At 38.4% G+C, this 16,970-nt stretch overlaps 1 protein-coding gene across 5 annotated transcripts in view; it reads right to left on the reverse strand.

Annotated features, from left to right (window-relative positions):
* ATP11C (ATPase phospholipid transporting 11C (ATP11C blood group)) overlaps nucleotides 1-16,970 on the reverse strand; it is a 152,112-nt gene that overhangs the window by 41,243 nt on the left and 93,899 nt on the right. For all 5 annotated transcript variants that reach the window (XM_072955658.1, XM_072955657.1, XM_072955656.1 and 2 more), the window contains 11 exons: nucleotides 15,223-15,273; nucleotides 14,225-14,289; nucleotides 13,806-13,887; nucleotides 12,706-12,856; nucleotides 11,906-12,103; nucleotides 7,375-7,536; nucleotides 6,521-6,672; nucleotides 5,482-5,553; nucleotides 3,526-3,599; nucleotides 1,716-1,819; nucleotides 1,087-1,268 (listed from right to left, as the gene is read on the reverse strand). In XM_072955658.1, the coding sequence (XP_072811759.1) occupies nucleotides 1,087-1,268; nucleotides 1,716-1,819; nucleotides 3,526-3,599; nucleotides 5,482-5,553; nucleotides 6,521-6,672; nucleotides 7,375-7,536; nucleotides 11,906-12,103; nucleotides 12,706-12,856; nucleotides 13,806-13,887; nucleotides 14,225-14,289; nucleotides 15,223-15,273 (1,293 nt within the window). The remainder of the gene's footprint in view (nucleotides 1-1,086; nucleotides 1,269-1,715; nucleotides 1,820-3,525; nucleotides 3,600-5,481; nucleotides 5,554-6,520; nucleotides 6,673-7,374; nucleotides 7,537-11,905; nucleotides 12,104-12,705; nucleotides 12,857-13,805; nucleotides 13,888-14,224; nucleotides 14,290-15,222; nucleotides 15,274-16,970) is intronic.

Consider the following 16,970-nt stretch of genomic DNA (forward strand, 5'->3'; position numbering starts at 1 on the left):
AGACCTGATATGTTATCAGCTGGTTTTCTTATATATCCTCTACTCTTTCTGAGAGTGTTATCTCTGGCACACTTTTTACTTATTAAAGTACATTTCAAACAATGAGGTTTGGAAAGTTCATGACATCTCCTGGGGTAATTGGTCTTCAATGGCAGAATTAAGAATCATCGTCCTTAGCTAAAATGTTCAGAAACTCACCAAATGTTCTTATTCATTGCCACTTTAGCATATTTCATTGTTTTCTATCTTACCATACAAATACTTAACATGGTTCAAAACAGAAAGGGCTAGACACATTCTAATGAGATGAGATACTGAGGGAGGAGCTTGAAGTATAGGAAAGTCGACTTTTCTAAAAGAGAATTTAAACATAATTCTGAAAGGCAAGGATAGAAGAATACTTTCTTTGCGTTCCTTTTGGCCAGAGAATAACAATGAAATCAGACTAAAGGAAGTCTGTTAGAATTTCAATACTTTACAATGCGGCTGAATATATGTTTATAACTTCATGTTTGGGTTAAGCCTCACAATTTGCATTCACAATTTCTAGAAAATTCCTAAAATAGAATCTAAAACTTATTTTCTCAAGCAGATAAATGCTGGAGACCTGCAATCATGCCTGGCAGAGCTCAGCCTGTATAGTTAGAGCAAAGTATTTTGAAGTCTGCAAAAACATGCTCTTGTCTGTTAAGCCAGGTTAGAATGAGCTCTCGTGTTGTTTGCTCTACCTTAAATCTCCCTTCTGCTCTTGTCTGTCAAAAATCGTACCCATTCTACCAGTCATCAACTCAAATAATGCCTCTAGCAAAAGCTCCCTGCACATAGTAAAACTACTTCATAAATATCTGCATAAATGAAGCAATAGCATAGTTAAGTACTCAAAAGACTTTAGGGATGACAGATTCATTCTTCTAAGTCACAAATATTTAATTTGAAAATTATTCCCACAAACAGTTCAAAACCTGGTATTTAGACAAAGCTGAATCAAAGATTTCAAAACTTGAGAATAAATGGTCAATCTGGACAGATAGTTACCACCCCAAATGCCTGGTCATTAAAATAAGAGAAATACAATTTTCTAGTTACTTGTCTTCCACTGCAGTGGCTCCAATTAAATTCATGTTTGTCTCAACATCATCAAAAACCTTTTCCAGTTTTTCTTCTCTGTCTTGTAAGGCCAATTTTGCCTCTATGAGCTGTCTGTTAATTCTTTCATAATCATCTGGTGCAATTTCTTTGAAGGCTACACAAAGTGTCCGATACCCATCCTAGAAGCAAAGTAGGAAATCTCTAGTTATCCAAATAATAAATAAAAACAAACACACTCTTTAAATACTCTTCTTGCTCTACCGTACAAAAGAGAAATTCTGACACATTTTTAGTTAAAAAAAAAAAAAAGAACAGATTGCATTAGGTTAGCATTCAATTAGGTTCAAAATAAAATAACAGCTCTTGGGGTTAAAAAAAAAAAAGAGCAGAACATAAAAGAAAGATTCTTGAAAAGTCTTCAAAGGCTACAAATTGTGAACAGAAACTTGTGCCAGAGTGTTTTACATTAAAATAAGGAAAATAATATTACAAAATCCTTCAATACAAAAAGAGACCATAAAAATAAGCTGAAATTCACTTGAGCAGTCCTTTAACTAGCACTCCATAAACGCAGTCATCTCTATTATTTCTCTTTCTCTCTATTGTGGGGAGGGGTTTAGGCTCACCATTGCATTACGTTCCACGTGGACTTTAGTTAACTCAATTTCATGATTTTGCACCCTGGGGAAAACTGCTGAGTCAGCTCCTTTACAAAAGAGAAGTATGTCTCCTAAAATAAAGAACCAGAGTATTTGACTGAGAATTTTAAGACTGGTATTGGGATTTTAATAACAGGTAACTATTGAAGTGGCCTCTCCCACCCAGCTGCTGTGTATCCTGAAACCAAGTGGAATGAGACATCTTGACATTTACTCTGACAGGACAATATTCACCACCTCTTAGGAACAATACAGACAAGACTGATTTCCCAGAGTTTACAGTGCACACCTCTGTTAAAATATACTTCCTTCCAGTGAATCACAGAAGACTGCTTGTGTCAAGGAGCTGCACCTGAACTCTCTTCTAAGGATGCTGTTAGTGGTCTAAAGTGCACAAGTGGCATCTCCAGATGACAAGGACCAAACTCAAGGTCACACAAAATAGAATCACTTTCAGACTATACACATTAGCTTTTTAAGACAATGGTTTGATGGTTTTCATTGGCAACTTGAGAACAGCTGTGTAGAATGCTAGTACAAGTACAGCTTTACACAAGTCCACGCACCCCAGAAAGGAGACAGAATTGAGCATTAAGAAAGATACTCCAAACACTTCTACCTCAAAAAAAAAAAAAAAGTATAAAATTAAAAAAAAAAAGAAAAGAAAAAGAAAAAGGAAAGAGACACTTCATCCCTATACAGCACTGAGCTTGAAAAGTTAAAAAAGGGTAGCTCGAGGCCCTTGGTAGACCACTGCCTCAGACATCCCACCACTGGCAGAACACTTAAGTGCATGTGTACAGGCAAGAACAACAAGTATTCCACATGTTAGGTTTTTTTTTTTCAATTTCTCTCACATATCTACAGTATGTTTTAAAGTCTTAAAATAAATTCCACATTCACATGTAATGAAATTAATATTGTGAATCTGCAGTCATACCGCAACGTCCGAATAAAGTGAGATATATTCCCTCAAGGGTCTGTCTTTATCTTCCCATTCTCATATTAAGACATTTTCAACAGATTTAATACCAAAAAGTAAATTACTAGGAAATAAATCAAGGATATTTTGAAAAACCACCTGGAGACATACAGATAGACACACACAGGAATCTAAGAGCCCACAAATGAAGCAGGACTGCTACCACATGGGTCTTGCCAAATCTGAGCAGAAGGCATTCCAACCATCATGGCTCCTGCCAAGGACATGGGGGGATCCTGAAATGATGGTACTGATTCCCCTGCAAAGGGCAAGCTTCTCTACTGTGTGAAATGAAGGGCTCAGAGTGCTGGAGTAAAATCAGATACCTGCTCCCAGCAGCCCGGCCCTTAGTCATCTCAGCTCACCTGCTTCCAGGGAGTGTAAAGCAGTGGGGGATTAGGAAGGTCAGTGAGGGATAACCAGCAACGCTATACACTCAGAGATTCCACTGCTAGTAATCTCAGACCATCCAGTGGTACTGGGCTGCTGCATGCGGACGTTGTTGGCGATTGGTCGGTGGCCTGAACTGTGAAAGTCAACCCTTCAGTCCCTGTTTGGACATCCAGGAGTGAAGAGTAGAGCTCACTTTCCAAGAAAATGCAAATATTGTCATACCAGGGGTTCTGCCACTGACAATTTGGTATGTGCTTATATAAATACATTAAGGCATACACAAAAGCTTTGCATGACTTTGGTAATCACACACTACTACATGAAACGTTTCCCTTTCTTGAAATAGTTGATCAACATACAAATCTACAAACGGAAAAAAAGTCAAGTTTTTAAAATGCATACCTGATTGTGTCTTCACAATTACACTCATACGACGGCGCACAGAATCAAAGTTTAAGGTGTGAAGAAGTTCGTATCTTTAAGAGAAGAAAAATGAGAAAAGTAAAATACCTAGACCACAATGGGAAGAAATAAAACACAGCAGAAACATCTTAAGATATTTAAACAGCTTAAATTAACAGGGCTCTCATCTTCGGTAAGGGCTGCTGGCTGTGTGAACAACAGGTGCTTTCCGTTGTGTCCTTGGAGTTTTCTTGCACTTTTTTGCATGCTGTGGGGCTACTGGTGTTGCTTGAGGCGCATCTATATCCTCTCATTATAATGACCATGTAGGAATGAGGGACAAAGAGCTGTCCTGCCAGGCCATGTCTGGAGGGGATCTAGAAATAGTCCCACCCTGCCAATTATTTCAGTCATCTCTGGAGTGCCTACTATGTGCCAGGCACAGTGATAGGTGCTGGAGAATAGACATGAGTCTGCCCAAGGCCCTTTCCTTAAGAGGTTCATCATGTGATAAGGGAGGCAGAGGGTAATGGGGTGACAACCTCCTAGTCTTCCAAATACTGTAACAAAGGAACACACAGGGGAGACATGGGAGCACAGGAGGAAGACATCTGAAGGAAGGCTTCCTGGAAGAGGTTGTACCTGAGCTGTGTTTTGCAAGAGTGATGCCACTAAGAAAGGGAATCACGGCATTCTGAGTGTAAAGAACACGTGCAAAGCACAGCAACATGAGGGCACGTGGGAGGGCTTACAGTAGTTCATGTAAGGCTTGAAATCCAGCTGATAGGGGAGTAGCAAGAGAGGTAAGCAGGGGCTGGAATCTGAGAACACTGTGGGCCATTTCAGAGGTTTGGGATTTTATCCTAAGGGAACAGGAATCCACTGAAGGGTATGAATAGTGGATGACATGATCAGATTTGTGTGTGAATAGGTGAGCCATTAATCAGATGAAAGGATGTAGAAGAGGAAAAATAAGAGTTACTAGGAAAAAAAAGTGAGGAAATATTTTCTTGAAAATAAATAACTTGGATACAAGCACTTGACCTAAAAATATTCACCACAAAGCTTGTCTTTGACGGGAGCGAGCAGATCACTGGTTTTGGGATGTGTCTATATAAGGCATATACATGTAGTACCTCATTCGCTGTTGGCCAGGTGGGGGAACTGGCCGGAATCTGGACTCTGATAATGACCCTGGGCTCCTGGCAATCAGGCCAGAGATCCTTCCTCTAGCTTTTGAATATTCCTTCCCCAAAGGGCCTATCTCCTAAGCAATCCACATGTGTTACAGGTTTCTGAGATGGGTCTCATGACATGCTAGGGGTCAGAATGGAAGTCAGATAAGATGACTACACTTCAAGTTCAGATGAAGGAATTCAAATTAATTAGAGAGTCTAAAATCCATTATTAAGCCAAGGTGGCTCTATTTCTTTGGGTTGCTATAGCTCCCCCAAAATAAGAAGAAAAAGGAAATGGAGGGACTGCTGCATAGAGTACTTGCCCTGAGGCTCACACCTGAGCAGCTAGAGAAAGCAAAGCTTCTGACACAAAAGCTGCCGTGACTGGCAGTGCTTGTCATCCCAGAATGACTGGCTGGGTTCTGGACAGCAGGAGGTTTCACGCATGCTCACTGACTTTTCTTGTAGTGTGCACTGGAGACCTGAAAGGGCATCTAAAACTCCGAAAGAAAGTCCAGGCAGACTCTCATTCAGTTTCCTGGACCCATATGTGAACAACATTGGAAGCGTTTCCACCGCAAACGCTAGTTTCTGCCACTCTATGAACCATGTCCTCTCCTACTGCAACTACATAAAATTTACATAAAACTCCGATCTGGGAGAGCAGAGCCCTACACTTACAGATGCAAACAGTTTCCTCTGCTGCCCTTCCTAAATCCATCTAAGGTTGACTGTGAGGTTAAGAAGTGACAAACATGAAACATACAGTGCTACTTACTCTTCTATTTCTTTTCTTTGGTTCTCTACTCTCATACAGCCATTCCGAATTCCTACAAATGTGAACCCATACCTGTCAAAAACAATAAAACAAGACCTTTGTGTATCTCTGAAGAATGGTTAATTTCCCCTTGCAGGGGGTTATTCGTATTTGTTTATTGCTTTCTTCTCTTCCGTAAGATCTCAGTCTATAACTGTACTTCTTTTTACTCATTGAGATGATAACACACAGCAAGTCAATGCACAGTCACAAACTGTAGCCAAAAAAGAGGCGATTTGTAATTCCAGCTCTGCAGCTAACACATGGGGTGACACTTTAGTCACTATTCTCCTTTGGCCTCATGGATACAATGGGACCCTCAGTTACCAAATGATGTCAAAATTGCTGGAAGCACTTCAGAAATAACGTGTGTTGTACGAAAAGTGATTTCCAAAATAAAATATGAACATTTGGACTTCTGGCTGAAATGCAGAAATAGTAATGCAAGTTACATCTATCCACTGCTATTTTCTTTTTGGTCTTAATTGGTTAGGTTTGGGAATTTTTTCAAAAGTTCAGATAAAGCAGTTTGGCTCCTGATTCAAGAATAAAGATACTTACAAGGTTATTGAAGCAAACAGAGAAAAAACAAAACTGCTGTCCTCCTGTGATTTCACTTTCTCAAGAGAAGAACAAATGTTTAATTCTTTTTGCTCTTCAAAAATGCTAATGTATTTATCTACAACTTATTTCCAGGATTTAAAATAGCATTACAGAGGTATAACTGATGGAGAACTGCAAGTATTTCCTGTGTGCAATTTGATGAGTTTAGAACATGCAAATAACTGTGATATCACCACAATCAAGGTAAGAGACGTATCCCAACATTTCTCAGTTTCCTTGTGTCCCTTGGATTTTTGTTGTTGTTGTTTGTGGTAAGAACACATGAGATTTACTCTCTTAATTAAGAAATTTGGAAGTGCAAAATACCTTATTACTAACTATAGGCAGAACATTGTACCTTTTGAAATTATTCATCTAGCATAATGTATATGCTTACTTTTTAGCTCCTTTGACCAAAGCTATTTCATCTGGTGAAGAAGACATGTAGGTTAATTCAGCTGATTCTGGAGCTCCATCAACAGCATCATTTGTTTTAATTTCTACAGTATGGCATAAACACAAGGCACGCAGAAAGAGCTCTTCTCGATTCTGTTGGACAGTAACAGAAAGATGACTATGCTATTTTCACTTTGATCACTTGCTAACTAGTCAATGAACAGAGAAAAGATATTAATGTGAGAGAATGCTATGACCTCTAGCAAACTGAGTAGCAGAAATTTATAAATTCCTAATACTCAAATGAGTCATATATCCTCCCAGCACCTAACAACATTCCTAGTTCTCAGGTAACACACCCAAGGGGCTACATGAACTCATTCAGGTTACTGTGTTGCTGCCTAATACCAAAGCAGTGACTTCTCTGTGGCTTCAGAGAGTTCACTCAGTATCTAATTCACAACCTGGCAATAGCTCAGGTGCAGGGAGATTCTGGTTCATTTAATGCTTAGACACTCCTGGGACTTGAATGATTTCAATAGATATCATTCTTGGAGCAGCTCATATTTTTAAAGACAAAGCACAAAAAATCATGCTCACACAGTCAAGTGAAACTTTTACCCAACTGCCATTTCTCACAACTCTCTCTACTTATAATTCTACTTGTTTACAAGTTCCAGAGGTGTACATAAAACAAGAAAGATGAAGTCAAAAAACAAGCGGTTATTCAAAAGTCTGCATCATGCACCCAAATTCTTGATTTCTACTATGTTAACTATGTAACTTGCATTACATTACATATGCCCATATAAATTGATTTCTCAAGGTAAAATGGTATAACACAGAAAATGCCACCTTATCTGCTTTGTCAAAATATGGTAAGGGTCCATCAGTTTGAGAGAGTCCATCAGTCTCCTGAGTTACACCTTTATATTTATGCCCATCTATGCAGCATTCAATGAATTCCATGCTGTTTTCTGTGAGTGTTCCAGTCTTATCAGTAAATACATAATCTACCTAAAAACAAGAACACAAACATAAACATTTTTACTTTCTTCAGTGTGATTAATTTTTGGTTAGCTATAAAGCAGGGCTATTTTCATACCCATAGAAAATCACCTTTTCTAAAGACCTGTCAAATGTCTGGTAATTTCAGAAGCAATATTATCAAATGAATGAGAAATGAACAAGTATTTTTAAATATGCTGAAATATTATCACATGTCTAAGGTAGACCTACTCAAATTATGAGATTAACAGGAAGGAAAAGTGTGGCTATTTTAGCAAACTAAGAACCCTTCAATTTAACACCTACTATTTTGATGCAAAGAAATTAACATAAGTAAAGTCAATTTCCCAAGCAGGAAACAATTTACTGGCCACTTAAATCTCTCTCTCTGTCTTTCTCTCTCTCTCTCTCACACACACACACACACACATACACACACTCACACAGAAAATATGTTTGACAGGAACTGAATTTAACTGGACTGTAACAAAACTTTTCCTTGAAAAGTAAAATTTTCTATAAATATACTGAATTGAAGTAAAATGCATGTGTCCTATAATGTATTTCAGTGCTACAGAATATAAACAAACAAGGGAAATAATAATGTTAACAGTTACTTAATTAGGAGACACAGTAAGTCAACAATAATCAAAAACATAAATGAAACTTCTTTCTGCATACTATGTATATTTTCAGATACTCCTCAAAAAAGTCTCCAAATTAAAAAAAGACAGAGTTTATAATGATAGGTTAAAGTATAATATAAGCTTACTTTCATAGATAATGGAAAAAATAGGCTATGAAACAAATTTTACATGTAAAATTAGCCATTCTGAGCATTTATCTAAGTTTTTATCTCTTCTATTTATAACATCTGGCTTTTGGAAACCCACAATTTTATCCTCCTTTTTGGCAATTTCTGCTTAAATAGTTAAAATTATGGGCTGACAGGAACGAGCATAAGCACAAGATGAAGGTTTTTATTATGTAAGGGAGAAAAGGATGGACGGCGGCAGTAGTTGCTTTCTAATTATTTTTCAAAGCTTTTCACGGTAGCAGCACTGGCACAAATATAGCATTCCAATCTTCTCTCTTTTTTTTCCTGTTACCCAGCCAAGTTTGAATTCTCTCTTTAAATTAATCCAAGTGATATTATTTCTGTATCATCTAGATTTTTCCAATTAAAATGAAATTCTTTAGGGTTTTTATTCTGATCAAAATTATTAACCTTCACTTTCCCCCCGAAGGTTGTCCTGGGTTGTTGCACCTCTTGCACTTGGATGAGTATTAACCCATTTTGAATTCTTTTCTAGGTAGCAAAGGTAGTAGCTTTAAAAATACGAAGTGCAATTGCTTTCCTCTATACAACAGTTTGTGCAGTTATCGTCTCTATACAATTAATCTCACAGGTATAGGCAACAAACTGTACTTGGATAGAGTAATTATCAACCTGTCGCCTGCATCACACTAGTTTGGAGGGCGCGTGTTAAAACTCAGACCGCTGGGCTCTATCCCCAGAATTTCTGATTCAGTAGCTCTGGGGTGGGGCTGGATAATGTGTATTTCTAGTAAGTTCCCAGGTGACGCTGATGCTGCTGGTCCCAAGATCATACTTTGAGAACCACTGATCTAATATGCGCCCTATACTCAGGAAAAGGGGAGGAGAGGGTTGGCTATTAGTAAAAAGTATCCTCATATTTAAAGAAGAGAGGGGCCTGAAGAGTGAGAGGCTACCGTTTGTCTCTGACTCTCAACAGTCTCTTCTTCTTTAGTGGTAGGTTTGAGCCGGCTTGTTGGAAAGGCCCGTCTTGATCAGCAAGCTCCGAGTCATCCATTTATGGATAGAAAACCTAAAGTGAGACAGCTGTTGAAGGGTAGAAAGAGCCCTAGACTAGAGGTTGAACACATGAAATCACCTAGTTTACAGGTCAAAATTGGCCAAAAATTTTCCTATCGTTCAACCTAATGGAACACTTGGACTGGAGTCACAGTTCTACCACCTACTAATGTTGTGACCTTGGAAAAATATCTGTTCATCTCTCTGAACTTTAAACATTAGCTTTAAATAATCAAACCTGCTGCACAAGGCTGTAAAGATCACTAAGTATGTTTGTAAATTAGAAGGTGTTAGAAAGTGTTATATAGATGTTGTCATTGCTGTTGACTTGACCAAAATCACACAATACTGTACTCTTTCTATCATTTCACATTCCTTAATTTTTCTGATAGATTAGGACCACATTGCCATAGTTAGGATACGATATCTGTGTTTTCCCAACTAGGTGGTGAACAACTTGAGGATTTCTTGTTTACTTTGTAACCATAACCTCATACCAAGAACATATCTTAGATAACACAGAAATTCAATACATAGCCACTGGACTGAATTAGCAGAATCAGAGCATATACTCAGACATGCCATTAGGCACAGCTGCAAGACTGGGAGGGGCTAGGAGGGAAGAGGCTAGCCCCACAAGTTTTTCAAGATGGGCTGAAACCATTTGGTTGTCTAAACGACTGATGTCTGATCGTAAAAGGTCCCATTCTTTTCCAACTGAACTGAGTAGTCTATTTCTTTGTTTCTCAAGTCAGACACAAACACTGTCCTAAACATATCTTCCCTTAAAAAAAAAAAATACCAGCGTGGGTCACTTTGAAAGAGGTTAAGTAAGTGTTTGTAATGGTATTGATGGGAACTAACTGACACTACTTTCAAGTAAAATAAAAGCCCTGTAGATCTTAAATTATGACTCATCAAGGAGGAAACAGGTTGCACTTAATTTCCTGCACACCAGTCCACTGAATGCTAAATGATCAAGGAAACCACTGCAAGACTTCTTTGCATTTTCCTTCAGGTAGTTTCTGCTCATATAAGCCGATTGTGAGGGCAACTTGTTTTTTACTGTATAAACTGAAGTGGTGGTCTGCTACTGACTTAGTGATCTGACTAAGTGACAATCACACACAGAAAAGCAGGTTTGGTGGGGGAAAGAAGTGGTGGCTGAAATGAAAACTGTAGTTTCTTCTCTCTGATCAAATTTACCAGATCATTACCCAAAGCTCTACTTTACTTTCTGCAGTGTGAATACAGTCTAAATGATAAGAAAAAGCCTACACTGCCATAGGTAAACATGGAATCTGCTGAGGTGGAGATGTGAAAGGAAAAATTAAGAGTTTCGTCTAGTGGGGCCTGGCCTGCATATCCTGTCTCCGGTGAGAATTAGGTGCCACATGTGGAATGACAGGTGTTCTATTATCTGTGCTAGTCAGCAATTCTACTCGGACAGTTTGGTGCCTGGACGAAAACTTCTGGCTTTGTTTTGCTGTGGGGTGCAGATGCCATGGTCTGGGATCCCGGAGTCCTAGTGTCAGATCGCAACAGGATGGTATCTGGAGAGTCCTCTCACCCCTGTGACTGTAGCTGTCACGAGTGTCCTCTGGTTTAGGCAAAGGTTGTATAAATAACAGAAATAGAGAGTGGGGCCAGAGGTGGAGTGAATTCAGGAAGAGGTATAGACACAAACCAGCACCATTCAAGAGGAGTGTGAGGCCCTGCTCTAGCCACACAGTTCCATTAACTGAATTTGCATCCCCCCAGTCACAGAAATGACATTTCCACAGCCTTGACATTTTAAATATCATGAGAATTAAATGCAAGCCAAAAAATCCCCTCAGCTTGTGAAGATCATTTCATGACACATAGTACATTCAGACAAAGGGAAAACTTTCTCAGTACTGATAAGAAAACCACCAAAGTAGTCATCACTTGAAGAATTACAGCTAGACTGCATTGTATTTGAAACAAATGCACCTGGGTTATAAATAAGGTCAAAGCCTGGACCACACTGGTATATGAAGCAAAAAGCCCTCACATCTTCCCTTCATTTAAATTCTTGCACTGGAATAAACAACTCTGCTTTCTAGGTCTAAACTCCATCTGATCAGAAATGTACCAAGAAAATGTCAACAGGACAACTCTGGTCAATTTTGTTTATGGAACAAAATGTATTTATAAAATAGCTTTATTTACTACCCCATATTCCATTCCTAAATGATTATAGATGGTGATGAAGACTACATGTTTCCTGTTCCAAGGCATTAATCCATAGTCTATCATTATGACCAGGTGAATTTTAAAGGGAATTTCTGTTAATATTCAAGTTTCATATATAAACCAGGGCCCTTCTCAAAAATGCCTGCAAAATAACAGATGCTATAGCTGTAAAAACATTGCCTGTCTTCGTGACATGCCTGTATAAAGGAATTTTCATTGAATCACACTTCCAAATGTGAAATGGTCACATACATTGGTCATCCAGACTACAAGAAAAGGTATTTTCACTATGCTAACTTATTTTAAGTAAAAATATGTCCTAACCTGACCAAGTTCTTCATTAAGGTCCGATGTGTTAACCAGGGCTCCTTCATTAATTTCTTCATCATAAAAGTCCTTATCCCATGAAATGAAGAAGGAACCCAAGAATTTCTGCATTTCCACTGTGACATACATGGAGACAGGAATGATGAAGTTGAAGAGAACCATAAATGACAGGAAGTCGGTGAACATTTTCAAAACCTAAAACAAAAGAAATAGTTCATGCTAATTAAATGCACAGCTCCATCAAGCAAGTGTAATATAAAGACTTTCTGTGTTTTTATTTCAATGTTGTAGGCACTGCTCTTGGTATAAAAAATTAAACATCCCAACAACACTATCTTATCGGTTAAAATTATCACAGTATGTGAAAACATCATTTAAAATATCCTGAATTTTGTCACTATTCTTCAGTGAATGTACCTTTTGACTTAACATTTTTTCATTTCCTTAAGCTCTCTGCTCCTCTCCCCCAAGATATGAATGTAGGATCAAAGGTTTTATGAAGGCATCCACTATCCTCCTATTAAGATATACCACAAGGTGATGTTATATTGACACGTCAGAGCTTCTTGCCCAATTGCTTAAAACTCTTAACTGAAAGAGTTAAAAACAAGAATAGATACCTAGGGTTAAAAACCAAAACACTCTAAAACCTCTTAAATAGTTAATGGCTTAGGGTTACCATACAACCAGGAGAAAATCAAAATACAAAGGGTATCAGCATCTGAACAGCACTTCAGTAAGGGTGGCTTGATCACACAATGTGCTAGAGTTAAATTTTTCAGCATAAAACAAATTACCTTCAAACTCTCCCGCTCTTTCTGGGTCTTTTGGTTATACCAAGGTTCATCGTTATATGGGGTACTTTGCCAAACATACTTTAGAGTAGTGCATACTGCAGCTTTGGTCAGTAAGATAAATAAATAAACAATCAAGAAGGCATTAATAGATCTGAAAAAGAAGATACATGGGTTTAAAAACCACCTAATTACTTAAGATATCTTATCAACCAGGTATAAACAAAACTGTTCAGTTTTCTAAAGCTTCTCCTGTGTACAATATGTAACCATCACAAGTCTGTATGGATGAACCTCAGTTACCACTGCTGAAGCCCTACTGTCGACTAGTAAAAAGGAAAAGCCAGCCTTGACCAGCTTTGTTGGTCACCAGTGCTTCCCAGAGTGCAATGGCTGACTAGCTTAACACATCTTTAATGAGGATCCTCTAAAGTGACAGGACACACACACACACACACACACACACCCCATTACCTACTCAACTTTTACAGAATTAGATTGTTTCCATTTCCCTGAGTATTAAAGGTTTGGAATAGAGGATAGAGGAGCAAAGGTGAATTCTTCACGCTTAGTGTGGATTCCTTTACTCTGAGAGTAAGAGTTACAGAGAGGGTGCCACTGAGATACTGGCTATCCATGCCAACAACAGAGTGAGGTCCATGCCAGTGGCCACTGGCTTGAAGGTGTGTCAGGTCCCACTTCAATATCTGCCAGGAGACTACTATCTGTGTTGCAGAACCTCCTTACATATAGCAACTAGAGGATCCCAAACCATTGTCCAGTAGCAAAAGAGAAGAAATGTATGTTTCAACTAAACTGCCCTTGAATAGCTAAGTGAGCTTAGGTAAATCACTTATCATCTCTAAGACTTTCTTTGTCTGTAAAGTGGACAAGCTAACAGGAATTACTTCACAGTTGCTCGGAGGATTAAACCAAATCAGACATACAAATCACTGACCACAGTTTCTAGAAGATAAACAGTGCTCAAAATGGCAGCACTATTACAATTGATGATTTTTTTTTCTCATGGTTATTATTTAGAATTACTGAGAAGTAACGATTTCCGTTCAATAACAACTAAATAAATTGTGGTGCACACTAACTTTTCAACAGCAGAACGTTTCTGAGATTTCCCTTGGTAATTCAATGCCATTTTGGTTTCCATTCCAGTGTAAACAGCAACTCCTAAAGAATAACAGAAATGAGTGAGAACCAGGGGTTGTAAATGAGATTGACAACCAACTCCCCACCCAGTTGGATCTACTAAATTTTTTTCATCTATAAAAGTAGGAATTCTAAACCCTCTTCTATTCACCAGTTGCTACACCATTTATAGTATAATTTTCATTCTATATAGTTTATCATATTTCAAGTTAGTTTAACATCTTATAAATTCCCAACACCTAAAAATAGGTTTAGATTAAATGGTAATTAAATGCCATGTTCAATTTTTAACTGCCCTATTTATGCACAGGCTTTAAAAAGCATTATCTGTAATAAGAATATCTTAAAAATTGTTCACCATATATCTTCTTGGTATTTTTTAGTGTAGCTCCTTTCAACAAGAGATTTTCAGGTCCCAAAGACCTAAACAAAAAATGACACAGCTTATCCAAACAGCCCAATAAACAGCATCATCAACTTTGGGGACATACTTTGCCCTAACACACATCTATCTCCAAAAGGTACAGAATGCATCTGTCTCCTTATATTATATGCTTACTACCCAGGACGAGCCGAAAGACCCCTCCCTCTGAAGTTACTTGAAGGTACAGCACAGATGGGGGCACACACAGTACAGGCAGGAGTCGCCAGCAACAAACAGAGGTAAAGAGACACAGAAAGAAAAGGACTGAGTCACAGACAGCAAGAAATGGAAAGAAAAGGTGACAGTAAAAGAACTGTCAAGGCAGGAAAGACACATTGACTTATTTATAGAGCATAAACCCGCCTTTTGGGAGATCACTGGACACCCGGTGTGTCTTTAACTTTCTTTTGAGTATTGGCTATAAAGGCCAAGTGGAAAAGCTGGGATAACTAACCAGGTGATAGAAGAGGGAGGAAAACATCCCTTTATATATGAACTGTTTCATTATAAATGATTAAGCCTTTTATTTTACTTAAGTCCAAGTCATTTTCCCAGCATTTTATCTACTGTCTAGTCCCTAAATTACTCTCCCTTAAAACATTGTTCTCCAGGTATACTTCCAATACTGTCAGGCACTGCACAACCAAAGACAATAAATACAGTGCTTGGTACAGATAGTCCCAAACCCTCAGCATCACTTCCAACACCACCCCCTCCCAGGACACACACACTCAAGAGCCTCTGCCACCACAGCCCCACCAACCACAAGGCTGGTTCCGTAAGTCCCATCAGAGGGATCCTGAGTGGTTTTACTCCAGGTTTATTCACCTTTACCCTTTTCTAGAAAGGAAAATATTTAGCTATTTTAATGGGCTTAAACAGGAAACACTCCTACCCCCAAAAAGGACAGATTAAAGGAATAACAAACTAACCTTGCAACGGCCTCAAGACTATTATTACGGATATTGATTCGGCCAGCAAACCTGCAAAAAGAACATAGTAGCACACATGTCTTCCATATCCAGATAAAATCTATATACCCCAAAGATGGGAATGAATCAAAATACAAATAATACAGTAAGAGATGAGACTGAATGAACTACAAAAGCCTATTTTATTTCTGAGAAAAAAAAAAGTTGTGTTGAACCAATAAGGTATGTAACATTTTCATCTAATTTAAAAAATATTATGGATTATAAGAATGGAAACGAAAATTCTAAATTGATTTTCAAGATCTACTCTGCATTGTGCATGCACACAACTCCCCCCATCGTTTATACTTTATATAGATAATGGGCTTCTATTTTACATTCATGTGAAGAAAGGTTTCTGGTGCTAAAATCTAATTTTCAAAACCATTAGTTCAGGAGCTCATTCACTTGAGCATGCAACAGAATCACTGGAGGGCTTATTAAACCACTGATTTCTGCACCCCATTCCCAAGCTTAGTAAGAATTTGCATTTCCAACAAGTTCCCAGGTGCTGCTGGTGCTGCTGGCCTGGGATCACCCTTTGAGAACCAGCACATTAGTCTCAGGGAACACTTGATCACCATCTTGGAAAGTCCCCAACTGTGTCTTGCAGCTCAATACTGAACTTGGTCTGATCACTTAATATGACTATGCACATAGTAATTTGCAGTTTCAAAAAATGGGATAAAGAGGCCTTAACCCTCCTTAACAAGAATGTCATGAGTAGTTTATAATTTATGTTATAATTCCTTTCAGAAAAATTGAATAATTATTACTATATACACAAAATATGAAGGTCTGCTCATTCATTCACCTTGTATTAACTGCACCAGTACTGTGCTAGGTGCTGGAGATATACTGATAACCAAGAAAAATGTGTTCCTTGCTCCAAAACAGACAAGAAAAAAGGCAATTACAATGTGTAACTGATGCCCACTAGGGTGGGGAGAAGTGTAAGGTATTCTGAAGTCACATAGCCAGGGTATTCAAACTAGTCTAGAGAAATTAAGAATAACCTTCTCTGCACTAAACATCTCCTTCACACATAAGGTAACTGAAAAATCTAGGAGTTACCCCACAAATACGCAAGGATGTATATTATTCTCTAACTCAGGCAAAATCAGTCACTCCCTCTTCTGTGATTCCATGAGCCTTTTACTCACCTTTATTATCTCACTGTACTGTAAAGGCCTAGCTTTACAGTTTTATCCCTTTTGCAAACTGTGAGCTCTTGAATGGCAGGGAACAGCTGTTTTGCTTTGTGATCCTAAGTTCCTACTATCAAGGTGGATACAGAAGGGAAAAAGGAAAGAAGGAATGATGGAAAGGAGGGAGGGTATCATCCTTATAGCAGGATGAATACTTTGTTTTTCCACTACTGGGCGTTGTTGTAAGCCACATCCAACCATTTGGTCCCCCATATGACCCACAGCATTCATTAACAAGATGGCTGGCATGGGTAATGGATGCCATCTGTAATGGTGGCCTAGAACAAAATTAATTGGCTCACTTGGGGATAAAACCTGTTATTTAACCCTCCTTAACACCATGCCCTAATTAACCAAACTAACCAGTCTTAAAAACCAAATGCCAAATTTTTGACAACCCACTATGACTGTGAATCAGCAAATCGATTCCAGGAAGCTTAAATATAGCAAAATAGAGGGAATCATACCATTTCACTGCTCCCTCAACTTAACTGTTTACTA

Source organism: Vicugna pacos, chromosome X, assembly GCF_048564905.1.
Source record: "Vicugna pacos chromosome X, VicPac4, whole genome shotgun sequence".
NCBI lineage: Eukaryota > Metazoa > Chordata > Mammalia > Artiodactyla > Camelidae > Vicugna > Vicugna pacos.